Below are 27,983 nucleotides of genomic sequence, written 5' to 3' on the forward strand. Positions count from 1 at the left end.
GGTTTAGGAGTTTCCCGGGACTAGCGTGTAGGATCCTCATGCAAATTGGTGCGTGTAACAAGAATATCTTCGCTTCCGACGAATTTACGACGCACCGCCGCGTCGGGTCGCGATGATTTGCTGCGATTGCCGCTGCTGCATTCTTCCGTGATGACTTCAAATTTATTCGACTGCACCATTGCTCGCCTAAAAGCACCGGTAAACAGCGAACACTATAGTTTTGCAGACGAAGAAATAGAGTGTCGAACGTGGGCAACGAGTGCTCCATATCCAGACAGAGATTTAACGAAGCTACAGATAGAGCTAGATTACTCTTCAACACTTTTTCTATATTATTATTTATTTAGAATATCGCTGTATTCTAAATAAATCAGTGATCTAGTAAATTGTATTCTTTATATTTGGCACAGTCTCAGTTTAAAAGTAGAATGCGTGTTTCTCATCGAATTTGCAGGACACGTGTCTTGAAATCATCATGAGCATCATCTGCGACATATAAATCGCTTGGTGAGGTACATTATTTACAGGAAGAATATTGATGTGTTTATTCAATAAATATGCACAATATATTAAGCATTACGATATAATTGAGACTAATTGTTTATTCAGAAATTGGTCTATCAAATTAAACACTTATATTAGATACCGGCGCAAGTGATTCTTGCCGCTTTTGCCATAAGGTACAACGTAAATTCCGGCACGAATCATTTCCTCCGTTTAAACGTCCGTACAGCCCTAATGGACATAGCGGCAAACGCTCAAACTGTTAGCCACATGTTGCCGACAGGGAATAATCAGATATCTGACATCTACCGCTAGATAGCGTCGGTAATTATTTCCAGGAACTTACCATCAAAGACGCCGCTGTTACCGATGGTCGATAACGTTTGGCTAACAGTTTGAGCGTTTTGCCGCTGCATGGATTGGCGCTGTGCGGACGTTTGAATAGAGCATATGAATCGTGCCGGAATATACATTGTGTCTCATGGGAGAAGCGGCACGAATCATCTGCGCTCGAATTAAAAATAAGTCCGCAAATGATTCTTGCCGCTTCTCCCATAAGATACAATGTAAATTCCGGTAAGAATTATTTGTTCTCGAATTAAAAATGATTTACAATGTCTCTTCGCCCAGATTTGACACTTCAGGAATTACAAATGGTTTGTTAAGCTAAATATTAAAGCTTAAATGGATCTTAACGAGACTCCAAGATCCATGGGATCGGAATATTTCCGATCCACTTCGAATCGGCGCGTGTCAAAGTCTTCCAACACTTCCTCCTTTCGACACTATCTAATTTTTTGTCACGACTATTTACATTGGTCGTTCGTCACGTTTGAAGTTGTTCGAGAAAAATAGAAGGAAAATGATTATGCATGCCGGTGCACGTCGCAAAGTATCATGAGACATTCAGAAGACGCTTACACAGGAACGCAACGAACGATTTTCATGATTTATGCGCTCCGCGAACTGGAACGATAATTTTGTGGCCCGGCTGAATATAAATTGGGCTCGCCCGGCGACTAAGACGAGCGATCGTCCATTTTTTACGAAACACAAACGACAACCGACTGGTTAATCATTGCTGTGCTCTCTCGAGACCTTAAAAAGAATATTAATTATCACTTTACTCGAAAGAATGACGAAACAATGTCGAGAGATTAAATGTTTACTAAATGTGCACGCTAATTAATACGAGATAACATAGTTCAGCTCGAATGTAACAGAAGAAGACGTTGCTGCAATTGAATTTCGTTGAACAATGATGCACACTTTTTATCTCTACAGTACTCACGGAAAATTTGCATACAATATAAGTTTCGCGCTTCGATTCAATCGATCGTGTTTTATTTATAATCTGATTTCTCGAACGCAAATACGAAATTACTGGATTTTCTGGATACAGAAAATGATATCGGTGCGAATCGAGATTTGATTCCACCTTGCGGAAATTGAATTAGGGTGACAGAGTTAATTACTGATTGCGCATTGTTCCAAGCCGATCGAGAGTATCAATGGCAGCGGCTAATTTAAATTTCACTTTGATCCGCGTCAGGAAAGTGTTTATGTCCCACTTTCGCGGAAATACAGCACGAATTTCGCGGTTGCAACAACGGTGCCTTGCAACGTGTGCATTATTGAGTGCAAAGTCGTTTATCGAATGAGACACTCGAATAAATATCGTCTTTGAGTCAGAGGAATTATTATATTGGACTTTAATCGTTGTTCTATCTGGTCGAGAGTTTGCTACGTGCGGAGAAGAACCGAGTGATTTTAAATAAACCGGCCTGGCTACATCACCGATCTGCAATGTTATCTCTGTCAACGCGGCCCGTCGAACTTCGTTTTCGGTTCTGTCAACAAACTCGACGATAAGATTTTCGAGTGAACTGTTAAAAAGCACAACAAATTTCAATAGATAACGGACATCGGGCAGGTTGAGATTCGCTTGTTGTTTCTATATTTTCTTTCGCTTTATCGGCGCCGGATAAGCAATTGTTTGTACATCTTCGAGATGCACTGATTTCTCTGTTCCTCTGCAATCTCGCGGGGATCTGTTGTTTCTCGTTGATCCGTTCATAATCAGAGAAAATTTATTGTTCATTCTTTCACTGGGAAATTCAACTATAAATTTATTCTGGGACGCGTGGTGCACTGATTTCTTTGTTTCAATGCACTTTCAGAGAAGCCTACTATGCCGTTAGAGAATTTTAACTGTTCATCCTTTCACCATGCAATTATATTCTTTATGAATGAGCTATCTCTATTAAATATAATAAATACAGGTTGTCCCAAAAATGCTGTTCTTCCTTGACAGGGATGATTCATTTAAAGTCTAGCATTTTTGGGACACCCTGTATATACATATATAATATTGACATACTCAAATCGTTTTAATCTTTGTATTATTTTAAACTGCGTTTAGTCGTTTCGCTAGCTTATCTATGCACTCTGTAAGAATTTCAATGTAATGTCTAATACTAATCATATACGGTGTAGATTAATTAATCACGAGGATTATTATTTATCTTTCTGACGTATTAATCAGTGGACTGTAATACAACGCAAATACTGATTCAAATCGATATCGAATGTATCTCTGAGGCGTACTGATTTTCTAATTTCATTGCACTTGGTGATCTACTATTATCGTCCACCAAAAAGATCAAGCTAATAATATTTCTGTGAGATTAAATTGACTATAAATTCCCTAAGAATATAGTCTCGATATACATTAACCTTGTGTACTGCGAATGAGTAATCCGCGAGGATAAAGTTTATCTTTTCGACGTTTTAATCGCTGCAAGGTGAACCTTTTCACAAAAATACTGATTGCATCTGATCGATATCGAGCTAATCAGACTGCAATTAAATTTAGTTTTCATTCAAATTACGTCGGTCGAGTGCTGAATGCAGGTTTATCTCGAAGAGGAAACGAGATGTCCCCGTGATAATTGTTCGAACAATGTTACAATAATAGAAACATACCGACCACTTGTTCTCACGCATGCTCCTCGTCATTTTTGCCTGATTCTAAGCATTAATTCGTCAACGTAATTGCGTACATTCGCGCAGTAAAAGGTAGGAGGATGCAACGATCGTGGTTGGCAAAGTTTCGCTGCAATCTCTAACTCTCATTACTTTACGTAATCCTCGATAAATTCGCAGGGAACACAAAACATCGGCCAACACTAAGCAACAAAGTATTACGGGACGCCTAAAAGTGACTACATTAATTTATGAGAATAACGACTATCCAAATTTTCAGCCATATTTCGTTTAGAACATATGCCTGAAGAAATTGTTGAATAATTCCTCATGGATGCATCTCTGCAATCTCAGTAATCGTAAATTAAAAATATTAGATCGTGTTACTTTGACTCTTCAATGAACAAATTAAAAATGTTTTATTAAGTTCATCCTGCCTGACAGTTTCTGTGCTTGACCATTTCGAAATAGTCCAACTTGATTTTCAGTTAAATCGAGTTTTAAAGGTTTCGTAATTTATTGGTCTTGATTAGAAAATTATGGATGTTACAGTTTAGGGTAAAGGTCTCTGCGCGCCTCGCTCGCTTGTAAATCAGTTTTTGTGATGGGAGGCTCTTCAGGCACAGAAAATTGTTGTTGCGCAACGTGAGTTCATTAAAATTATGGGTTTGTGTTCCACCGAGCAAGAACGCCGGGTGTTCTCGTTGTTAAAAGTTATTTTACGGCGCAATAAAACTGTTTAACAAAAGAGCGTCATGTTCATTACAATTTGCTCATTTACCTATTCATCTTCCTGTTACGAAATTGATCTGTGTAAGCAATCGATAATCATGTAACAAATGGGTGCGTTAAATATTACTGATAAATGGACAGCGGATTTTATGACAAAAATGAGTAGGTGTAATTTAAAACATTAAAGACATTAGACGAATTAAAATACTTTTATATTATTCTCAACCCATTGAACATATTAAGAGAGAAAATAAATTTTTATGTCAGTCAGATCCGCTGTCTACTGATAAATGTGATCTGTTGTTTTATTGTATTGTATCTAAATCTGCGAATTTTCATACGAAACAAAAATTGGTTAGATCAATTCCATTCATTATACATATACCTGTGATCGATGCGCAAAAGTTAATACCATTAAAGTTTGATCTACAAGAATTTCTTACATTTCCAACCGTTTCGGAGAGGTACAGCCAGTTCATACCGCTTCAAATAGCACCTACTCATTTTAACCATAAGTGCCTGCAGTCTACACATTACCATCAATGCTTTCCATTTTCCGCGCCGATACCGATTTCCGTGCAGAAACAAAAGAGCTCGGCAGCAGGCTCCTCCACCTCCAGCATAGTGAAACATCCTGCGGTATCGGTACACGAGCATGAATCGCACAAAGAGCCACAGCAGTTCCTAATCAACCTGTCCCCGTGAGCGCAATCATTCGCGTTCCTCGATCGCGGTAAGAAAAAGCGCTCTCGGGGGTCGAGTTCCGTATTTGTTCCGTGCGATTTGTTTCGAATTAGTCGTCGACGAGAGAGAAGGAGAATTAAGCACGTCGATTTCATTCTTTCGAAGAAGATGCGGATGATTCGTCAACGAGAGACAGAGAGAGGGTGCAGCTGGTAAATTCGATGCTTCCGAGGAAGAAGCGGATGATTCGTCAACCAGAGAGAAAAAGAGAACGAAGCTGGTAGATTTGATTCTTCCGACGAAGAAGCAGATGATCCGTCAACGAGAGAGACAGAGGGAGAACGAAGCTCGTGGAGGCAACGATCGATGCTTATCAATCCGTCGGGCAGGCGGCGGCCGTCATGTGCACGTCTCTGTCTTCATTATCAGGTGACGTACCGCGCGCGACGCGTCCCACAGTCTCACAGTTTCACGGTTTCACAGTCACGAAATCGTCTGCTCGTTCCTCCGGGGGATCGAGAGCGGTCTCGTTGGTCGCCGCTTGGACTTTGAGCGGTCAAAGATTGGATCCGAGATGGTGGACAAGAGCACAGACCTCCTTCCCCGGCCGCGAGATATATCGGATCACAGATATATCGCGGTCGTCCTGCCGCGAGGATCGTTTCGAACACGCTCGCTGCTGAACCGTCCCACGAGATCGAAACAAAACCGTGCGAATAGGAAACATGTCGTTCGAAATTCAACTGACACCGCCGGGGCCGGAAGCCTTGGCCTTCGCCGCCAAGGAGCTCCGAGAGACCGAGGAGAACGTCAAGAATGGATTAGAGATGCTCAAGAAGTACCTCGCCGGTGAGAACACGTTTTAACGAATTTTAACTCCGCTTCCGATTCGCCTTTATGCGATTGCTTTTGAAGTATGATAGATTATAGTCGTGGGAATGATGTGACGTTGGATTTAATCCGATTGGAATCCTGGCTCGCGAATGTTTAAGAAAAGTATACGAAGGGTGCGAGAAAGCGAGGAGATTCGTGAGAGCAGGACTGGAAATTCCGACTGTTTTTATTTAACATATTATAATTTGTTTCGTGATATTTTACACTTTAAAGTAATGAACATATCCAAACAATTTTAGCCTGAATTTTCCGTCACCATTCTCGTACTATTTTGCACTAACATCTTCTAGAAAGTATTATACAAGAAAATGAAACTCTTTCAACCACACGGTCGACTCTTCCTGTTTCGTAATAACTAGGCCGCAGATTTTATGCACGTATGGCAAAAGTGGGTGAAAAACAATAGGTATTAGAAGAATGTACGTAATTTTCGAATTATTTAAATTAAATTTACATCCTCTTTCATCGCAAACGATGTATTATATTTTCATAAAGAGCTGGCCTGGTAACAACCATCGATCAATTGGCGGAACTCTAATCCGCCTGTAGCTTTATCGCCAGCAAACGTGCGAACAATTTGATTTTGACGTCAGCTGTCGCACCTGTGCCGGTCTCGAAGAGGATTGAAGACGATCTCGCGATTAGTATATTTCCAGTATACTACTCGACTGAAATTCGGCGCGGAACTCTGCGTCTCGCGTTTCTAATTTTCCCCGGCGCCGCTTTCGATAGTTTATCTCCCGTTCAACGAGCACGTCTGACAGAATCGCGCATAACGAATTGTGAAATCATTTCCTCCTGTGCAAACAGCTCGGCGCGCGCGTGCCGAGTAATTTTGCGCGACACGTTTCCGCGCGAAATTCATGTTATTCTTTATCTGCCGCTTTGTGTCTGCTAATACGCGATGCACTGACGTGATGTACCTCTTTCGAAGATGAGTATGGAGTCGTAAAAATTATTGATTTACCATTCATTGCATGGAATTGATGAATTGCGCAGTTTCAAACATCTGCAGCAGTTGGAGGTTTGATAAATGTCTGATAATGTGACATTGTTTATGATTCATTGCTGACGCGACAACCTCGAATGCAGTGCATTTTTAAGTGGTTCGATTATTTTCAGATGTCTTTAATAGATGTTTTTAAAATTGGGATTTTTATCTAGACATTGGAAATTTTGGGAAATTGATGTGTGAGGGTAAGATTTGTTAAAGAATTTAAAATAATGGCAAAAATGAGTGCAATCAGAGATAGATCACACACAAGAGCTTCAATGTATTATCAGAATTATTAAATAGAGAAGGAAATTCCTGTTCGATGTAAACAATTTTTATTTTGCATAAAAATCTGCAGTAATGAATGAACGCAATTTGTTAATTTTCCGAGCACAGCGAAGTTTCAGTCGAAGTTGTAGAATTTCATGCATCCATAGAAGTTGGAAATATTGAATAATAAATGAACTTTACAAAACTGAACAAACACAGTCTTACAATTTTTGTAAGAGGCGTCACTACGCTAACGCGCATTCCTCTCAGCTAATTAGAAAGACAATCAGTGGAAAACCGAGAGATTAATGGACCCGTCGCGTTTTCAATGGACACAGGATTGAGCAGTCCAGATAAAAACAAATTAGATGAGCACATCGGCTAAAATCATCGATGACGTTCTTCTGGAACTGATTTTTGACGGAACTATTGCATTAAAATTGTTCAATTTAAGATTATTCTGAAACTGTATCGATGAAGAACTTGTTTCTTCTTTATGATAAAAATAGCGTAGATAAGCAGGTTTATTGTTGAACTAGAATAAGAAGCCTGGGAAGTGTACTTTCTTAAAATCCGAAAATGTGCGCCGATCCGAGTGCATCGGAGGCTAGAGTTGGGGTCACGTTCTTTGATAACTGTTATCGCAGCCAGTGGAATTGTGGCTCTATCTTTCGTCCGTCCACCCATTGGTTCGTTTCAAAACACAGCTCTCGCGGTGTAAGAATTTTTTCTCTCCATACAGAACCGATTTTCATAACATTACGGACTAAAAATAATTTCGAAACAAACAAGATAATATGGGGGAACAGTTGTAGTGTTACTTAGCTGTTCTACATGAGCTCGTGAAGGATATAAAATTTTTGCCGATGCGACTGGCTGTTTTCTCGAGATGAATTTTAATTTTCTATTCCATTAACACTATTTTTATTGTGCTCTTTGTATATCTGTTTCACCTTACTTTTTGAATATAAAACTACTTTTTCCGATTTTACTATCAGTTATCGATCATCCTGTATTTTTACTTAATTTTAACTTTTTACTGAATTGAACTGGTTTGATACTGTGAGAATTTTTAGGGTTGACGTTCGGTACTCGACGAGCTCGAGAGTATGAGGCAGAGTTAAAGATAGAGATTCTCATTTTTATCGTAAACAACCTGTAACTACGTGGCAGCGATCGAGGATTCCTGATAAGAGCGATCGATCCGAAATCCGTCGCGATAAACGAAGCCGGCGGACCTTGACCCTCGACTGCGACAACGAGAACCGGAGGAGATCCGTACACTCGAGATAACATTCTTATTGCACTGGCGCAGAATCGCGTCCGCCCCTGATAGCGTCGGAAATAATGGCTGATAGCGTCCGTCGATCGACAAACTGGGAAACAACGGGGCTCTGCCGTTGAAACATTCCTGTATTGTATTATTAAAAAAAATTTTAGGGTTAGGAGCAGATTGCAGCGAAGATTCCGGGGGGTGATTACTGTGGCCTTTGATCCAGTCGGTCGGAATTCCTAAATCAATTATATTTTTATTAGAAGGGACGGGTAACGATGAGGCTCCATGAAATTTCAGGGGATTTTTGAATAGGATCCTCAGCACATTGGGTTCTGATGTTGAGAAGATGAGGGATTACAGATTATAATATTGGGTTGCGTACTAAATTTCCGCGTTTTTTGTATTTTATTTTTTTCCCGCAATTTTGTGTTCTGTTAGGTAAAGTATATATATGCACTCGCAAGTCTTTTTCTTGCTCTACAAACCTATCTGCTTCAATTTTTCGAATTAATCAATTTTAATCAATTTATAACTTACTCCTCCATCTTCGCTTCATGGGCTTTACTCAAAAACTTGGAGCTTGGGTGCCACACAACTTGAGTGTGATGTCGAGCAGATGTCGAAAATGAATTTTTCTGCCATCTGGAACTTCCATTGAAAAAGCCTGAAGATTGATTAAAATTAATTAATTCGAAAAATTGAAGCAGATAGGTTTGTAGAGCAAGAAAAAGACTTGCGAATGCATATATGTACTTTACCTAACAAAACACAAAATTGCGGGAAAAAATAAAATACAAAAAAAGGGGGAATTTATTACACAACCCAATATGATTTTTATTGTTTTCTGGTGTATGGAGGAATCAGTGTATCGGGCAACCACCTAACAATGTGATATGGTTGTTTTTTTATCGCCAGAGTACAGTAGAACTCAAAAGTTTGGAGCCTGCTTGATTTTAGAGGCAATAATTGTACATCGATAGCTTTGGTATTTTAACCGATTAATAAGTTATGAAATATGTTAATTTTCTGGGAAAATAGTGTGGAGGATCTTGTCTTTGTCCAATATAGCGCCAGATCGGGGGAGAATTCAGATTTTTTAGCTATGCTGGTTGTTTTAACTGAAATAAAACAACCAGCTGCATATTTTAATTTTGTAGCAACAGTCAATGTCCTAAGTGAGTAATTGAAACAGTTGGTTCGCCACTGTACGTTTCCAATAATTTATACAAGCATATCTATTTTCAGAAGACGTTCCCTTATCGCTGTTCCTATTAAATGTTTACATAGATATAGTTTCGCGTGTGCGAATGAAAGAGGCACTTGTCCTTACACGATTATCGTCGATCGTATTGTATCATTGTGCTTATCGTGTTTTCAATTACAATACCGCTTAAATTTAAATCAGAACTGTGTGTTAATGGGTGTTCCGAACAATGGGATACTCGTTCTTTCATACTTCGATCGATTCAGTTTTTTATTTTACTACTTTCACTGCAGGGCTTCTAACAATCCTAGGGATTTTTTACATCATAAAACTAACAAGAATGTGTGGACTCACATTTTATGATAAATAGCCAAAGAAATAAATTGTAATTTTAGATACCGCCATTTTGACGGGTCCCGTCAACCTAGTGTTAAGAAACAGCTTTACCGTGTGTCTTCAATTTTTACCTTTCCAAATAAGTTCGGTGCCATTTTATCCAATAATTTGTTTGCACGCCTAATAGATTGCAGAGACCGCACGCGTGCGAATACTTCCTTTTGTCAATGTCGTCCACGTTTTCAAATTGGCGGAAGTCCTCACTCTCTTTTCGAGTTTTCCATCAAGTTTTGCGTGTCCCACGGTCGAATCTCGTTGGCACGAGAGCCACCGATTGCTTATGCGACTTCTCCAGGAGAACAAGGATCATTACAATTTCCTTAACAAGGCTCAGCGCGGGCAATTTCCTACAGGACAGAGCCCGGTTCTTCCTCGCACGCGAGGACAGTTCCGTCCGCCATCGTTGTCGCGGATCGTGAAATGAAAATCGTTCGCTTCGGATCTGATAATGATCATCCTTAATTACGCCTCGGATTGGACGACGATTAGATAGGAAATAACCACCGAAATAGGAAAGATTCGATCATGTCTCTCCTGATCATCGGCATCAATCACGAGATCCCATTGTTTTTTTGCGATCAAATGAAAAATTCACGATTATTTATTCAAACGCACATTATATCAAGAACAATGCTGAAAACTGTCCTTTTAAAGAAAACCAAAAATTCATTATAATTATACTGACGTAATAATTTTTTCTTCAGAGGACACCACGCTCTACTACGGCACCGACGATGACTTCCTGATGATCTTCCTGCGACCGTGCAAATTCTACCCGGTCAGCGCCTACGAGTTGATGAAGAGAGTGGCCGAGTTTAAGGACAAGAACGCCAGCCTCTTCAAGAATTTAATGCCCAGCGACGAGAGAACAGCGTTCCTCGAGCACAACGTCGTCAACGTCTTGAAAGGCAGAGATCACAAGGGCAGGAGGGTGATGCAAGTGAATTCTGGAAAAACCTGGGACCCTTCCAAGGTTACCGCTGACCAGATATTAAGACTGTTCTATCTGATCCACGACGTCGCCATGTTGGAACCGGAAACGCAGGTGAAAATCATAAAACATTGGGAATTAATTGTTTATACTTCTAGAGCAATGTAAAAAATCTAGAAAAATGCAGAAACACCAACTATGTAGTTTAAGCCGAGTTGAGCCGAGATATTTTGCCAAATAGGATGAAATGGAGATTAAAAAATGTCAGGTAATTAAAATGTTCCACGTGCTTCAGAAAAATGTTTAAAAATTGGATTTGTTTGCGTGGGAAGGTCTAAAAGCGAATTATGTATGGACGCAACAAGAGCAAAGGTCATTGCAAACTAAGAAACGCGAAGAAGCAGTGTTCAACGCGGAGGGCAGTGCAGCGTCCGCAGGGTAATTTGTTATTAAAAGTTCCCTTCGATGCAAATCGACAGCAGCGTCGAACCTAGCGTTCATTTTAATTAGACACTCTACTTGATTATTCGCGTATCTTTTGTACTTGTCAACCTAATTCTGTCATTCTATTGCGCAGTTTTAAAAACGAGCCAGAGGGTTGTGCAACAGCCTATGTGGAAAACTTGGTTTTCATCGCGTGCTCGATCTCGTTTCCTCGTGATACTCAAGCCGCGTTTCTGTTCGCAGATTTACGGGACCGTCGTGATTATGGACTTCGACGGACTGGCCATGAAGCAGGTGCTGGGGCTGACGCCATCTTACAGCATGAAGCTACTGACTTTCATCCAGGAAGCTATGCCGTTGCGTCTTAAAGAGGTTCGCCATAGAAACTTAATGGGCTATTCTGGTTTTTCATTTCCAAAATTTTCTTTTAGTATAAGTGTCGTATAATACATAAAAAAATATATATCTCACGTAATTCTGAGTATTTTTACTTGAAAAAAAATCACAGATGCACTTTGAATATCAATAAATATGTGTGCAAAGTCCCACCGCAGTTTTTCGGAAAAAAATTCTAGAAATTCTTGCAAAAACGGCTTCAAAAATCAGAATACTTTGATGCGTGAATTATTAAAGAAATATTTAACGCTGGCGGAGATAGATGCACAAGAGAGCCTAAGATGTCAACCATTTTTCTTTCACACTTGTATCAACAAATTATGTTTCATTGTCAAGTTGCTGGTGTTGACTGGATTGTTCTTTGTAGGTTCACATCGTGAAACAACCGATCCTGTTCAACATGGTCTGGCAGATGTTCAAGCCCTTCGTCAGGGAGAAGTTGAAGAAACGCATGTTCTTCCACGGCAGCAAAATGGATTCCCTTCACAAGCACATCCCTGCGAGCCACCTGCCGAAGAACTATGGCGGCAATCTACCGGAAATCGACTATACCAGTGCCGATTGGTACCCCACTTTGGTCAATTGCGAAGATAGAATTAAAGGTGACATTTCACATTTGAACTTGTTAAACGTCATGAACGATTAAAAATCATCAAACGCTCCAAATTCGATTAAACTGCGGATTTAAAACTGTTGAAAGATAACAAGCATTTAAGAGTATCAACATATTATTATGAATTTGTTAAAATTATTAAGGAAAGAAAATTTTCATTTGGTTCCAGTACCAATTGATGTAAAAAATTGTTATGTTGCATGAAGATCCGCAGTCTAGTGATCATGTACAAAATATTTGTTCTTAAAATTTGTATTAACTATCGATTTCTTTATTTTTCAGCGTGGAACTCATACGGTCTCCGCAAGAACTAAATAGACTGAGATTCGCGTGGAAGTTGAGGAACCATAATTGTTACGCGGAACGCCCGAGGCGGTCGCGATTGTTACGTATTTCTAATGAATTTCTAATAAATTGTATACTTTTGTACACTAGGCGACTGTTCCAATAAACGAGTACGCTACGGTTATTCCAAAACAGCGTCCCGAAAGTATAAAGTACCGATAAGTGACCACGTTCAGATTAATTAAAACCACACATTGCCATCTCATTTGTAGACGACGCTTGTGTTGTTGAAGTTGAAGGAAAACGTCGGAGAAATGATAGTATAATCATATTTCGCACTGACGAAAGCAACATAATAAAATAATGCGATTTTATGCGATATTGTCACAATGAAACATGTAAAGCCTGACGTCATGCGAACAATTCCATTTCATAGAATCAATGTCGGACTGCAGAATCGAGCGATACAAATTCTCTAATATAAATACAAAGATAAGATTTGCATCCTCGAGACAATGCTAATCGACGCGGGAGATTAGACTGTTTGAATTCTTAATTATTTAAATCTTTGTTAACATTATTAGCAATCACTGATCTCTTTATGTAAGTATTTCCAGAAGTTAGATTAACAATTTAATGATTGATGCGTCCACCTACATTAGAAACCATTTAATCTCCATGCAAACATTTCGCGCTGTAAATAGTAATAATTACAATTACGTAAATCAAGGTGACACTATCCTGTGAACCAACCTTAATACATATTAAATAGTAATAGTCGGTAATGAATCTCGTGTGAACGACATCGGGTTCGGGACATAACAATCGAAACAAAATGGTCGAGGTTGTGGATTATCGAAGATGACGGACAAGGGCGAGCAGAGGCATTGAATATGAAGAGACATTGACAAAACAAGGACGAAAGTATTGGAGAGGGAAGGTGAAACTACGGGAATCAGGAAATTCCGTGTGACAATGGAATTCTAATTAAAATGGACCGCTGGATTAACGACGGAAGATAAAACTGCTGTGAAATCGGTCCCTTGGTAAAATTTCACAACCCGAGCGACCGTGTCAGCGATTTTTATCGATATTCCAGAGCGTGTCGGCGTATGTATGTTATTTTCATGACTGCTACCTGTCATCGCGTACCTGACGCTCAACAAACGATCAACTGTACGTCATTCGACTTCGCTGAAATAGAAAACACTAACGATTCCGTGTCAATAATACCTAAAAAACGAATTGCAACGATATTTCATCGGCGTCATTCGTATTACCTATTCTCTACCGGTCGGTCAATTTCAATTTTCTACAATTGTATAATAATTTGTAGAATAATTTGTTTCACTCTTCCTACACTATCGAACTATTTTATACTCTTCGTTCTGCAGCCGAATAAAATCATATTCGACGTAGTAGTTAAATGAAGAGAACATAGTATTTGTCAATTGTCCAAGAGAGGGCAAACGGAAGAAGTGCCCATAAACGGTGAAAAACTTTAAATTCTTCAACTTTCTCGAACCTCGGTGCAAACACTCGGCGAAGGCTTTCTCCTCGCGTCTTTCGCAATCGTGATCCCGCCGTAATTGCTGACTCGCCACGAAAAGCCGTGCAACAACACAGTTTTCTCGGATTACATGACGAGTGTATCTATCCTAGAACTATAGCAAGCGGTGCTTTCGTGTAAGCGATTTAAATGTAAAATAATTTCTCTATGTGTATATAAATCGGTGCATCGATAACCGTGAAATTCGAAAATTCGCGAAACGGACGTAAAGTCGGACGACACGATGTTACAAAACATGTTTATAAATTAAATGCTAGTTAGAGTGTACCACTATTTTCCGATAAAACCAATAAAGAAGTTAAACATAAATAAATTCACGAGCACTCTGCTGGTTTATAAAAATTGCAGTTGCCGATAAGCTAGCGAATCCTGAGGCTGGTAAATTATGTATGTATATATGTAGCGGATATGTTTCCTCATCGTGTACCGAAACAATTTCTTATTTATTTCCGATCCTAATTTCGTGTCGTATTTAAAGAAGCTTGGACTCGTTAATTTGGCCACGATCAAGAATGACGCGACAGCATGGCGCAATAGAAATTTCTCTGTTGTGTCGTGTGTCACGGCCTCATTTTCGGCTGTCATTACGAATCAGGTTGGTAGTCGCACCGAGTTCGCCCTGTCAGAGGTCTGAGAACGTTTGCTCGTTATGCAAGCTCCGGGAGGCGTTCTGACCATTTTGTAATTTATATCGCCCATCGTTCTTGTTTTTCCCATCGGCGACCCGGTCCCACGGCATTCTGGGAGGCTGTCGGTGTCGGCCCGAGTTTTTTACGGCATCGAAACTTTCCGCTTTTCCCCGACAGTTTTCGCCATTATCCCGGTGGACTTTTTACTTTCCCGCCTAAACTTGCGGATCCCACCGCCTCGTCCGCGTTTAACAGGACCATTTTTTCCCAGTTTTGTCAACTTTGTCCAGAGCCACGCCGCGCCACCAACAAAAAGTTTGCGCGAAAGTGCCAATCCATTTTCTCACCTTGTAGATCACTTTATCAAAATATTATCATAGTTTATCGCCGTTCCATCGAAGCGTTCCATTGAAACTATTCCTCGACAAGAAAGGAACTCCCCCATGTACTATGACACCGAGACTTTATTATTAATTTAATATATAAAGATGTTCTAAGAATTAAAAAATGTGTGTAGCAACAACTTTGTGAAATTATTATTTAGGAGTGTATTCGACTTCTTTTTCATACAGCTTAGTCACGAGAGGGTCTATGAATAGGCTTCCGGTAGGTGAAATGTTAATAGACGTATTTTTATGCGAAATGATAGTCTGCATGAATTGCACGATATAGAAGCTACGTTTACTTGCTTCTTTAATCATTCTAACCAGTTGGAAATTACACAATCATATTTTCTAGATGTTGCGAATGTGGTGTGTTGATCTAATTAATTTTGTTGTCGCTAGTTATTGGACAATACACACACATGCAATAACCATAAACTTCTCTCTCCTAAAAATTTACGAGCAACAATGAAGTTCTAGTCAGAGCAACGATAATTCGCAGTGCGAGAGGTTAAAGGCAAAATGGCGATCTGGATCCTCAAACTTATTCTCCAACACAAAATAACTCAAAAAAAAATCACCACATAAAAATCATGCAACAATTCCAAACCAATAACCAACCAAATTCGTCTACAAAATGAAAATTGCCACTGGAAGTCGAATTCTCGACTAAATATGGCGGTGGTCTATTCCTAATCCCGAGCAGCCAAGCAACAGTGCACTTCGTGCAGGAAGCGAATTGCGCGCGGAATCGTTGAGAGAAAAAATGGAAAAGGAAAACCTGATTCCCCCCCGAGATGCATCGTCGCGGAACCGTTAGATGCAAGGTAGCGAGGGGGACGAGACGGTACGGAGGGTCATGACAATGTGATGTAACGGGGGACGGAGGGACGAGTTGACGTCGCCTCGGCACCCTGTTAATAATGCTCGACATTTGACACGTCCTGATGAAAATTTCATGTCGAACGTGGAAGTTCGCAGTCTACTAACCTCTGCCTTTTTTCACTGTCACGAACAAGTCCGTAGGCTCGGGGAAAGGTGGGAGTAACGGCCGGTCGCTTTCCAGCCGATTTCTGACAGCGAGCCGTCTGCACGAAGCAGTCTTCTCCGGTGTGTTGGCCACGCTGGATCCTCCTTACTTGGCGAGCAACAACCTGTTTCTTCGTCTCCTTCTTCCTCTTCAGCGTCGTCCTGCCTGGCATCCTGATCGATCGCTCGCAGCAGATCGAGAATTCCCTCGCGCTCGAACCGTGAAATGACAACCTTGGATCGTGCCAGCTGGATTTCCTGAGACCAACATCGTCATCCGCGAGCTCACCGAGGTCACACCAGTTGGAGGAGACCTCCGCGAGTTCAGAGGTCTGATTCTGTGCCATAGTTACTGCGACAAGGTCTCCAAGAGCCCAGGATTTTCAAGGATTTTGGTCCCAGTTTGATCAGGTACCTTGTTGTTGTTGTTGCTTAGAGGTGGCTGCGATGTTGGGACTTCCTGGATGTTGTTCCTGAGGGATTGGGAGTGTCCCCAGGTAGGGAATATGGTTTTCTTTGGGCTGAAAGTTGTTTTCGAGTGACGTTTTTCCTGGGTTTCTTCGGTTTGCGTGGGACTAGAGCGTTTGTGGATTTGTGGTTTGGTTAATGGGCGAACTTCTGCAATCATCCATGACACGTTCCGGGTGACTGACTGTTGCATTTTTGTGAGTTAATTATAAGACTGTCCGGTTGATTGGAGTTTTCCTGTGCAAATCGCGGGACAATTGACTTTAGTCATGCAAGGCGAGCCAGAATTCGTGGGAGTACAGCTAATTAATTCGTCAGGGAGTATATATTGAGGAAAAGTATAAAGGAAACATGACTTGTATAAAGACTGTCTCGTTCGACCTTGCTAGCGCTCTGCAGTTTTATTTGCGGGAAAGAAAGAATTCCTTCCGAAACAACAGTCTGTAAATTATATTAAAGAAGAGAAATATCTGTTCGTGATTTCGCCGTCTTTGTGCATGCTCGAATGCTGGTTCACCTTGCAGGAAACGTGAATCGAGGAATTTCCCGAATGGGGGAATTTATTCGATGACGTTTCGCGCGAGTGATTGCGAGATTTAAAATTCAGAATTGGGAATGTCGATCTCCCGAATAGATCCGCTGTTGATCTACGATTTTTTGGAGCGTGTAATACTAATTCCGAAGCAGTCATATAATAGTTTACTGCAAGAATCAAATATTTTAATCCCCAGGAGAAATTGGGCTTTCTTTTTATAATCGAATCGTTACCCTTAAAAATGCTGATCTTAATAGCTAGGAAATAATAACTGCAGAAATTATTTACGAATATCAATTGCTGAAATATGTATGCTTCCAGAGTTGCAAGAATGGAAACAGATCAAACATTTGTACCTTAATGTTTTTTTCGAAATGCTTTCGATATTTCTATCGTTTTACATTTAGCTTTTTCATGTTTGATACGAACGTATGAATTGGCAAGTAGGTGATGAGTAACTGTCGCAAATATGCATAAAATAAATATACATAAGAGGTCGTATAAACACAAAGTTGCATAATCGATTACTGAAATGAATTGCGAATTAAACGGCTGGTAGCTGGAAGCTAAGTCGAATGTTTTTATTGCACAGCGTTCGATGACAATCGATTCAGGTGTAGAAGAAATAAAATATAAGTTCACTCATAGAGTTCACCCGATCACAGTTGGAGTCCTTTAACAACTTCCCTCTACTCGGAATCGACGTTTAGTCTCATCATAGTCATTTTTCAAACGTCTTTAGGTTCAAATTTTGAGTAATCGCAGAAAATCCCCAGCGATTTCTCTCCATCGAAGTTCGCAGACTCTGGTGCTGTGCCCTGTTAATCGAACTTCCGTTGATTATTTCTCCCTGGAATCGCAATTCCCATCGACAACCGCGTTTTATTCGAACTTCGCGACCGCGGCGATCGAACTTCCCTGCACTGCAACTTCATTTTACCGGACGAAACTTCCCTCGAATGGACTCCCTAACGATGCAGAATCGTTCTGGCTGAACATCGGTCGAAAGTTTCACCGTAGGAACGCGCTCGCATCCGCGATTTGTCCCAAATGACGCGACGATCTCCAACCTTCGCCGCACGATTCCTTTCTACGATCGCGTTATCCATACGGTGACCATACGTCCTTTACTGGAGACGACAGTCCTTTTAATCCTACAATTCTATATTTCAAATCATCTCAAATTGTTTGAAAGATTAAAGAACATCATTCTTACAGTAGCTGGACTTCTTTGAAATCTTTAAAACATGGAGGGAAAGGCCCATTTAATTTTTGCTTTGCATGAAACAATATAAAAAATCGCGAAAGAACGAATCCGAATTCGACGCTGGTTTAGAATAAGTTATATCCAGTGATGCAATGCTCACGAATGGAAATGAAGTCAGAGTGAACGAACTTTCTGATGCGATTCTTTGTCAACGGCTTCGCGAGGCTTCGGACTCGGAAACGCGATAAGCCTCGTTGGTCCATGGGAGACAAAGAAGTGATAAGCCGAACGTATCTTTGTAGGCGCTCTTTGTTGCAGGAAATGCGAATAAAATTAAGTAGATCAAGGACTCATTAATTCTGCGTCTTCAATCTTCGTTTCTGGGAGTGCTTACTCACCAGCGATAGATAAAGCGCTAATAGATTTCCATTGAGCAAGACTTGTCAAATCGACCGCAAATTAAAACTTTTTCATCGGCTAGATAGACTTTATGCACAGACATTTTAATTCTCGTTTTAGACAATTAGAGCTCGTAAACGCGAATCTGCACGGAGATTCGATAAGAGTCGTGTAGAAACGAGTTAATCGACGCTGTCTAATTGCCTTATCGGCGCCAGACCCATTGGATTAGGATCTGTATTTGTATACGTGGAACATAAACGCACACTGCACAGTGTGTGTGTAGTTCGCACGCAGCTGCACTTTGATCGACTCATTCTCCTAATCTTCGATCTCGGGAATTTTGTTAGTGTGTTTCACGGTCGATTTCTGCTCTTGAGTCAAATTTTGATGAAAATTTTGAAGCTTTCTCTGGGAATTAGTGGACTCTTCGTCGACCATTTCGGACAGGCGTCAGTATGACAAAGCAGATATTTAAATATTTCAGAGTGTATTGGTTCTTACGTGAGCTTCTGGCAATTTAGTGTTTCTCTGTTTTCGTAGGAACATGCGAATGAGATTAATGTGGTGATTTATTGTTGCGACAACACTAACTGCACACTGACACGCACACGCACAAATTCATCACTACACTTTTAGCCTACTTGGATTTTTGGTTTGGTTTTAGCGTTACTGGTGCACAGTTTTGTGAATAATGTTTTTTATGTGGTTTTATTCGGTTTCCCGAAAATTGGCTATGAAGGTGGCAGTTGATAAAATGCTTATGAATATAAAAAGTTGATCAACCTTTGCAGAAGTAGAGAGATCTTTAAATAGAATGTTTGTAGTGCATGAGCCAACCGCTGCAACGCAGCGATCCCCCACTGCTAATTTTTCACCTATTATTTCGATTTAAATTCTTTCACTTGTCTCGAACTATCGACGTTCTTTTGGCAATAAAAGTTTTAACATCCTCTTTAATAAAAATGAATGTTATATTTGTCGAGCCTTCGATTGATATGAATTTTATTTCTAATTAAGATGCAAAGAAAAAACGCTGATTTCTTATCTAAATTATTCTGATTGCTGATTCTTTCTTATCAGTAGACTGCAGACTTTTATGGAAAATAAAAATTGTAGTAAGTTAATACATTAACGAATTGTAAAAAAACAATAATTTAAACGAGTTGAAAACAGCAAAATAGTGTTTAAAAAATTTGTTTACATCCTCCCACTGTTTTGCATTTGATTTAATCATTTTGTCATAAAAACATAAAACCCGTAGTCTATTTATCAGATTATAAATTTTATGAGAGATACAGAAAATTGAAAAATGTTATTTACGTGTCAACCTGTTACTATCATTTTTAACACGAATAAGGACCAAACTTGCTAGAGAAATATCAACCCAAAAAACCTTTAAAAATCAGCAATCGGAGTTTCGAAAAATTGCGCACCAGACACAGTATACTCAGAAACCCACTGACCACCGTGAAACCAGCTCCAGATTCCCCAAAAATCAACTATAACAGGCGGAACATAGTCGCGTTGCCGTCAGAAACAAGATGGATTCGGTTGCAGAACGCGACTTCCTGTTTTCCCTGTTATGCGCAGCTGGCAACTGGATCATCGGTTTAACCTTTGAACCCTTGTGTACATGGTCAGGTGGGGCACAGGCATATCACACGAGAGGGCTCTCTGAACACCTCAAACGATACAAGCAACAGCCACAGAACAACAAGAGCAACAAAAACACCACGCGACGCAAAGTGTCCATAGTTTGTGTCGTCACTGTTTCGGAATACCGTAGACGTCACGTAGGAAAACACACACACACACAAGGGGGACACTCCTTCTGCGGAATTTTCGTTCAGGATAGTTTGCAGCCTCTCGAGGAGGAACCGGAAGTTGACCATGTATGTCCGACAGATCTCCGTGAGACAGGGGGTTCCCGGGGAAGGCAAGAGAAACGACAATTCGACGATGTCGAGGCAACGGGACCAAGATGGCGGCGGGACCATCACCAGTGTCAGGGACGTGCCATGTTGCAAGATCGAAAACTTTGTCCTAGCGGCAGATTTCGACGATACCGACGAGTTCTTCAAGAAGAAGGCCGAAAAGGAGCTCAGGGAGACGCCCGAGGTCGTCCAGCAGGCTCTGAAGGATATCAAGGTGCTTATTCAAGGTAACTATCTCTGCCAGGCTAACCGAGATACTCGATCCATAACAATCCCAACCTGCGAACCGGTTGTGAACCATTTTCTCAGCGAGACGATCCTGTGTGGATCCTGAGGACTTTATCATTTTTCTATTGAATAATTTTTATGTAGTCTATTTCTTTAGCTTCATAATTTCTATTATTGTTAAATTTGTTTGGAATGATTCAATCGAACCCCTTCTAAATTTTCATAAATTTCAATAAAAAACAAAATCAAACTTGATACACTGCCCGAAATGATCGTAAAGCCACCCGATTTTTTGGTGAAATCTTATAATTATGTCATAGAATATTATGGAAATTTCGCAGTCCGTTTTTTGTTAAACTTTACGTTTTTATGTAAATAAATATTATATCTATGAATGTAATCGTGTAAATGGTTTCTGTTATGAATCCTAAAATGCTATCGTGCATCAGCTTCTCATTACTATGACATAATTATAAGATTTCATCAAAAAATCAGGTGGCTTTATGGTCATTTCGAGCAGCGTAGAAAAGATTGCAAAATTCTGAAGAGAGGAGGATAAATAGAATAAACCGGCGATAGAACTTTTATCAAACGTATCAAGCAAAAAGAAAGACGATCTGAAAATACACAGTACGATATCGGTTTCCCCGATAGAACAAAGTTCGTTTATCAATCGAGATAAAAATCGTTTCGTAAAAATGTCCGAGTACAATCTGGATTTTTCATCGTTCGCCGTTTTCCCCGTGATCGCGATTATGTCGAGTAACGATTGCTATAATGTTCCCTCGAGAACCGGCTTCAATGAAAATGAAAGTTCCGCTTGCTCGCCGTCGGTAGAACTTGAAACCAAGAGTGACAGTTCTGCGATGGACAGGTTGCGAACGATTTATGTACTTTCTACCGTGGAGAGATCACTCGGGACTCGGGACTGCAGAGAAGAGAAACAAATCAGTGATAAATGTCGAGAGCCGTAGGGAGCGTTGCCTGGAATTGCTGTTCTTCTCTTTGAAAAGAATTATTGCTTGTTACCTTGGACTATCCGCCGTGAAATAGACTATTTTAAACGGGTAATAAAGTAAAAAATATTAAAATAATAATTTAAAAACCCTGATGCTTACTGTCAAAATGATTGAGAAGTGAAATAAATGTCTATTTTATATAAAATTTTCATTTTGCATAAAAATCTGTAGTCATTTTATCAGGCGGAAATGATAAGTATCATTTTCAAGTGTTATTGTGCATTCATGCCAATTAACGCTTTTACGACCATGTATCTGGGACCTAAGGTCAAGTAGAATTCTACTAGGAGAATTAACGTCTGCAAATCATTGACAGTAATTCACCAAACAAATTGCATTCGAACGGCTGTTTAACACTCTCCCGAGACTTTTAGTAGCCATAAAGTTCTAAATCGAATCGGATATCGGTGTGACCGGTGTAACAGGCTCGAGGCAATAATTTCCGCGATGCCTGTAGTGATTTGCGGTTACGATCGCCCATGAATTACTATTCTCTTTCCTGCTCGGAAGTGTATAGTGAGAAGAATCAAGATGGCCTCTAACCTTCGTGTTTTCGATTCCAGATGAACCGGAACTTACGCTACCGGAAGATGACGAGTTCTACCAGAAATTCTTGCGTCCTTGCAAGTGGTACCCGAAGAGCACCTACGAGCTGGTAATTTCCGTTTCTCATTTGTCACCAAAATAATTATTAAGCCATTAATCGAGTAATTTTGTTTCGATAGTTGAAGAGGTTCTACAAGTTCAGGGCAAACCACCCACGTTACTGCGACAACTTGCTGCCCAGCAAGGAGAAAAAGGTTTTATCTTCGGAAATACTAGTTCCTCTGCCTGATCGCACGCCAAATGGTTGTAGAGTGTTGCTTATTAATGCTGGAAAGAAGTGGAACCCCAAACAAGTCAGCATCGATGAGATCTTCCGGTCTGTCATGCTTTCGTTGGACGCCGCGATGGCAGAACCGAAGACACAGGTCTGTAAAAAGATGCGGAAAAGGTTAGTTAAATAATTCTAACATGCAAGAGCTACACAGACATTTTTGGAACTGTTACACACAATAGCTAGTGGATGTTTGTGTAAAATGCTTCAATCCCAACAAGTAGAAGTTCCACAAATATTTTAATTCTTCTTCTAACAATTTTGAGTCGAAAGTAGTGTAGTAGCATTTTTAGATTCTTTCTGATAAAAGGATCAAAGTTGATCTCAAGGAACCAGGTAAAAGAAGACGTTGTTGAGCACGTTTCTTGAATATGTAAATTGCGCGAAGAATCTATTGACTTTTCCTCCGAAGCAAAGATTCTACAGAAGTGTGCACAGCTTACTCAACGCTTGCAGTGTTAGGATTCTGCAAAATTGATATACCTCTTGTTAAGCTAATAATTGTGCACATTGAACCTTGTCGTCAAACTGTGCGGAGTCATCGACGTTTGCGTTCGCACGGGCTCCATCTTGTCGCTGTGTGTGGATCATAGTCTTTAGCACACAAGTGTTGCTCGTCTTGTTTGCACTGTATGCTTTGTTCATATTTTTCTTCTTTGTTTACGAGCCAGGATTCGTACTTGCATTGAAACATACATTGGGAAAGCTTAACAATACTAACAAATAATAAACATTCAGTTTGATAAAGTCAATAATTTCTTGCGTTAAGAAATACGTTAATAAACAAACAATGAATTTGTAATGATTTTTTATTATAGATTTTGTAACTTCGACTTTTTGTTCCAGATCGCCGGTGTCCACGTGATTCTAAACATGGAGGGCTTAACGTTGAGGCACGTGACGCATTTCACGCCAACTTTTGCGGCAACCATGACAGAATGGGTGCAGAGATGTCTGCCATGTCGCCTAAAGGGTATCCACATAGTGAATCAGCCTTTCATATTCAATATGCTCTTCGCCATTTTCAAGCCTTTCCTTCTAGTAAGTCGTTTGGACAGTCGCCTCCATCGAACAGCAAAACGAACAATTTTTACCGTCGCCATCTTTGCTTCTTCCGTGTTCATCGCCATTTTACATTGTAGTTGCCAACTTTAGCCATTTATATCATACTCAAAAAATGCAAATAAAATTTTATCGAGACATTTGCTCTTTGAGAAATAATCCAACAATGTGAAACTTGATAAATGGTCCATTCATCCATTAATTGTATTAAATTATTATCAGCATACCATGCTCAATTTTTCTTTGAATGGCCCTATCTATTGTGAAAAAGATATCAATTTCCAACAGCGGTGCCATTGTCTCAGGTTATCGAGACATTTGCTCTTTGAGAAATAATCCAACAATGTGAAACTTGATAAATGGTCCATTCATCCATTAATTGTATTAAATTATTATCAGCATACCATGCTCAATTTTTCTTTGAATGGCCCTATCTATTGTGAAAAAGATGTCAATTTCCAACAGCGGTGCCATTGTCTCACGTTTTCTCCTCTCGGTTCATCTGCGATCGCAGGTGAAAGTGTTAACCCTAGTACGCTAATTATTTCGCGTAATGACTCCATCACCGTGGCAACTACGGTTAACTTGCGAAACAAGGCGGTTCGGTAAATACTCATGTTTCGGATTTCCTGCAGGAGAAAACGCAAAAGAGGCTCCATTTCCACGGGACGGATCGTGACTCGTTGATCTCGCACCTGAGTGCCAAATCTGTGCCAACCGACTTGGGCGGTGAAATGGTCTTGCCAAAAGTGCCAATCGGCGAAGGTATCTGCGAGTACTTCTGCTGGTTCGAGAAGGAGTTCGAAGGTAAACCTCGATATTGGTTATATCTGTCGCCCGCTGCAAATTGTACTCGTTAAAAACACTAATGACTCTCATTTTTTTATAACAAATGTACTTTGTCTTCATTCTAATTACTCACAGAATTGACCCGTACACCTCTGACATATTAATCTTCACGTAACATTCTCTCCGACGAATTGGTGAACGTTTCATTTATATTTTTTAACACTCTGCAACCGATTTTTATTGCGCTTACGCTAACACAGATCGCTAAAACTTCCATCTAATAAACAGCTTCCGCATTTATATATATATGTATCTTTTTCTAATACTTTTTGTATTGTATTTTTTTCTGTACACGCTATTTAACAAATACAATGTCCTCGCTGTGCTTTGTTGAATGAAATAAAGTTTTTGCTGCACGTTTCAATCATTTATAACACCACATAACCCAAATGAAATACAGAGAACAATTACCATCCTCCTGAAACAAGCTTTGCGACCACTCGATGGAAATTTTTAGTTAAAAATGAGAACTAAATGAAATTTAAAAAATGCACAATGTACACATTACAAAAAATGTTCTGTTATTAATTTTTAATAACACTTACCTTCGAATTCATGGATCATAAAAATTTAGGAAGTCGCGTACAGAATGCTAAATTAATCGAGTTCTACTTTGAATGCAAAATGAAGTTCTACTTTTCGTTTACCGGAAATACATTTTTTCCCCAATTGTTCTTGCCTGGAATTTCACGATGTTTTGAAGAGTTGCGAAGCAACTTTTGCGGACTTTGTTCATTCCGGAGGGGTTCATTTAACCCTGTTCCGGCATGTGCACCGTGAGCGAACGTTCCTCGTAATTATGACCGGTCACGGGGCTGGAATTACCATTCGGTTACGCAATCGAGTATAATTTTTCATGATGATCCTACGAAACACGTGCCTCGTAATCGAGACAGTCAAGTTCGAAGTTCCCCCGAAGAATATGCGAGCATTGCCATGCAAATGACAGCGTCCAATGTCGCAGGCATCGCAGCCTTGGCTTTATGCAACATTGTTAATTCATTAGCGGAAATGGCCCCCGTTGAATATGCCACTCTAATTATCCGATTTCTAACACCGGACCCATCTAACTATTTTTGAAACTTTACATTTACATTTACAGAGATTATAAATCACGTTTCCAACTTTGAATAAAATTTGTACTCGGCTGTTCTAGTGCCAGGCTTATTTAACAACACTGTGCAACAAATTATAATTTTTCCGTCTGCTGAATATTTGTGATTGTGTTTTTACTCCTCGTAGTGGAATAATTGATTAATTTACATTTGAGCTGCACAGTGGAATTCATGAATATTATCGGTCGAATTTCAATCTTCAGGCAACCGCCATCTTGTCCGATCACGTAGCTACTAGACATTTAAATGGTATTTATATTTTCTTTATACCGAAACGATAACTGTAATTTGTTTTCAGCTTCCAACAAATGTGGATATCGTCCTGGAACGAGGCGATAAGGATTTCATGGTTGTCCATCGATCTTATCGTCCCTGTCGACAACTACCCAGCAGTCAGGATAGTCACGTGATCCGGGGTTCCATGTTTTCGATAGAAAAAGGCGGGAAACGAGGAAATCGCACGAGGCAGAGCCAATTCCTCAATTAGAATTATGAAGAGAATATACAAAAAGATACTTTAACTTAATTTAAACTTGATTGTTAAGTCGGAATAGGGAAAACTACGATTTTAATGTGCGTGTAACGATCTGGCGCGTTCACTGCCAGTGGAAGTTATTTATCAACGAATACAAATAAAAATTTGCGAGAAGATCATACTATAAAAATTATAATCGACAAATACAGTATAATTAATAATCCTTTTTATGAGAAAATACTTTCACGTGGCAGTCAACGTGTTGAGATCTTAGGTGTCGTCTGTAACACTTTCTGCGACAATGGAGAGAATTCTTTTCGTGCATGAGCTCACGATTATTACAGTAAAATTACCACATAGTTCAAATGTTTAGACAGCTCGGGAAAAACGAGTGAAACAATTTTTTGAAAAAGGCTATGAACAGGATGTCGCTACGCGTGCAATAAAAAACAGTTTTCGCAAGTAACTTGGAGACCCAGTCTCAATCAGTTTCGATCAAGACATTTTTAATTGAGATTTCAGTTTGTACAGCCAACGACGCGGAGCGTGAATTCGACGTTTCTGGATATATATATAATAAGGTTGACAAGAATCAGTTAAAAAATCATCCGCGACACGCCAGCAAACGAACGTACAATTATCGTAGTCGATTGCTAGCGTCACTCTAATTAAGTACATGTCTCGTGCACGGGGAGACGGATAAAAACGAGTTACCTCGATTCGTTTCCAGAAAAATTCATTTTACACTCTTTGTCGACGAAGCTTCTCTGATAATATCACACTGCGGATCTTTGTGGAAGTTTCTGTTCTCGTATATTGTTGTATAAACATTAGGACGAAGAGGAAAAACCATAATTACAGTAGAACAGTAGGAAACCAATGATTATGTTTTTGTGTTTCAAAAATGCCAACAGAAACTCACTCAATTAATAGACTGCGGATTCTTTTGCGAGATAAAAACTGTATTAATTGGAAGTTGCAGGAGTCGTAATTAATTAAACTTTTGTTAATATTATCATAAAGATTCGCAGTGTGTGGTAGTAATCAATTATTTATTCGTTCATCGGATTTGCAGGAGGTAAGTGCGATTTCATTGTGGATTTTTTCCTCGAGTTGGTATCCATTTTATCGATGGTTCGATATAATTTATTGGAAAATTGTTCTACCAATTCTACCTAAGTATCTCTACGTCTCTCATAATAATACAACGATAACTGTAGCTGCGACAGCCAGCAAACCTGTTGCTTCATCGGCATTCTTTCTCTCGTAAGAAAAGTAAAAAACACGGAAAAATTATCGTGGACAGATAGAGATGAGAGAGAAAGAGAGAAAGAGAGAGAGAGGAATAGCAGGGGCAACGGGAAGCAACAATCTGATTTTTTATAAATAATGGAGACGAGTCGACGAGCCGAGAATGTTGTCGGCGCGACCACAGAGACGTCGAAATGATCGCCTCGAACCAGTCGAAAATCGTGTCCCGATCCTGTCCCGATCCTGTCGGAGGCAATCTTTCCTCTTCACCCCCTTCTCGTGGGGACGGTCAATACTATGTACAAGTTATTTTCCTTTCACGTAACCATAAGAGTTGATCGC

General features: G+C 39.9%; 4 protein-coding genes across 10 annotated transcripts in view; 2 read left to right on the top strand and 2 right to left on the bottom strand.

Annotated features, from left to right (window-relative positions):
• Nucleotides 1–11: 11 nt before the first annotated feature.
• On the bottom strand, nt 12–16,566 carry LOC143214407 (uncharacterized). The gene is made up of 2 exons (XM_076435438.1): nt 16,181–16,566; nt 12–186 (listed from the first exon to the last, which is right to left on the bottom strand). Exons 1-2 carry the CDS (start codon nt 16,564–16,566, stop codon nt 21–23), a joined length of 552 nt encoding a protein of 183 aa, XP_076291553.1. The 3' UTR covers nt 12–20.
• On the top strand, nt 5,386–12,830 carry LOC143214401 (retinaldehyde-binding protein 1). Its single transcript, XM_076435431.1, has 5 exons — nt 5,386–5,754; nt 10,644–10,984; nt 11,558–11,686; nt 12,078–12,312; nt 12,606–12,830. Exons 1-5 carry the CDS (start codon nt 5,631–5,633, stop codon nt 12,635–12,637), a joined length of 861 nt encoding a protein of 286 aa, XP_076291546.1. The 5' UTR covers nt 5,386–5,630; the 3' UTR covers nt 12,638–12,830.
• Nucleotides 16,488–26,856, top strand: LOC143214399 (alpha-tocopherol transfer protein-like). 2 transcript variants are annotated; one of them, XM_076435428.1, is made up of 7 exons: nt 16,488–16,630; nt 20,737–20,992; nt 22,576–22,667; nt 22,738–22,983; nt 23,736–23,930; nt 24,587–24,758; nt 26,214–26,856. In XM_076435428.1, exons 2-7 carry the CDS (start codon nt 20,791–20,793, stop codon nt 26,252–26,254), a joined length of 948 nt encoding a protein of 315 aa, XP_076291543.1. In that variant the 5' UTR covers nt 16,488–16,630; nt 20,737–20,790; the 3' UTR covers nt 26,255–26,856. The 2 variants fall into 2 exon arrangements, with proteins under 2 accessions (XP_076291543.1, XP_076291542.1); XM_076435427.1 differs by lacking the exon at nt 16,488–16,630 and having other exon boundaries at nt 20,722–20,992.
• Nucleotides 26,854–27,983, bottom strand: part of LOC143214395 (alpha-tocopherol transfer protein-like) — a 28,621-nt gene continuing 27,491 nt past the window's right edge. For all 6 annotated transcript variants that reach the window (XM_076435422.1, XM_076435423.1, XM_076435421.1 and 3 more), the window contains one exon: nt 26,854–27,982. In XM_076435422.1, coding sequence (XP_076291537.1) covers nt 27,948–27,982 — 35 coding nt within the window. In that variant the 3' untranslated portion in view covers nt 26,854–27,947. The remainder of the gene's footprint in view (nt 27,983) is intronic.

The sequence above is a fragment of the Lasioglossum baleicum genome, chromosome 12, assembly GCF_051020765.1.
Source record: "Lasioglossum baleicum chromosome 12, iyLasBale1, whole genome shotgun sequence".
Lineage (NCBI taxonomy): Eukaryota > Metazoa > Arthropoda > Insecta > Hymenoptera > Halictidae > Lasioglossum > Lasioglossum baleicum.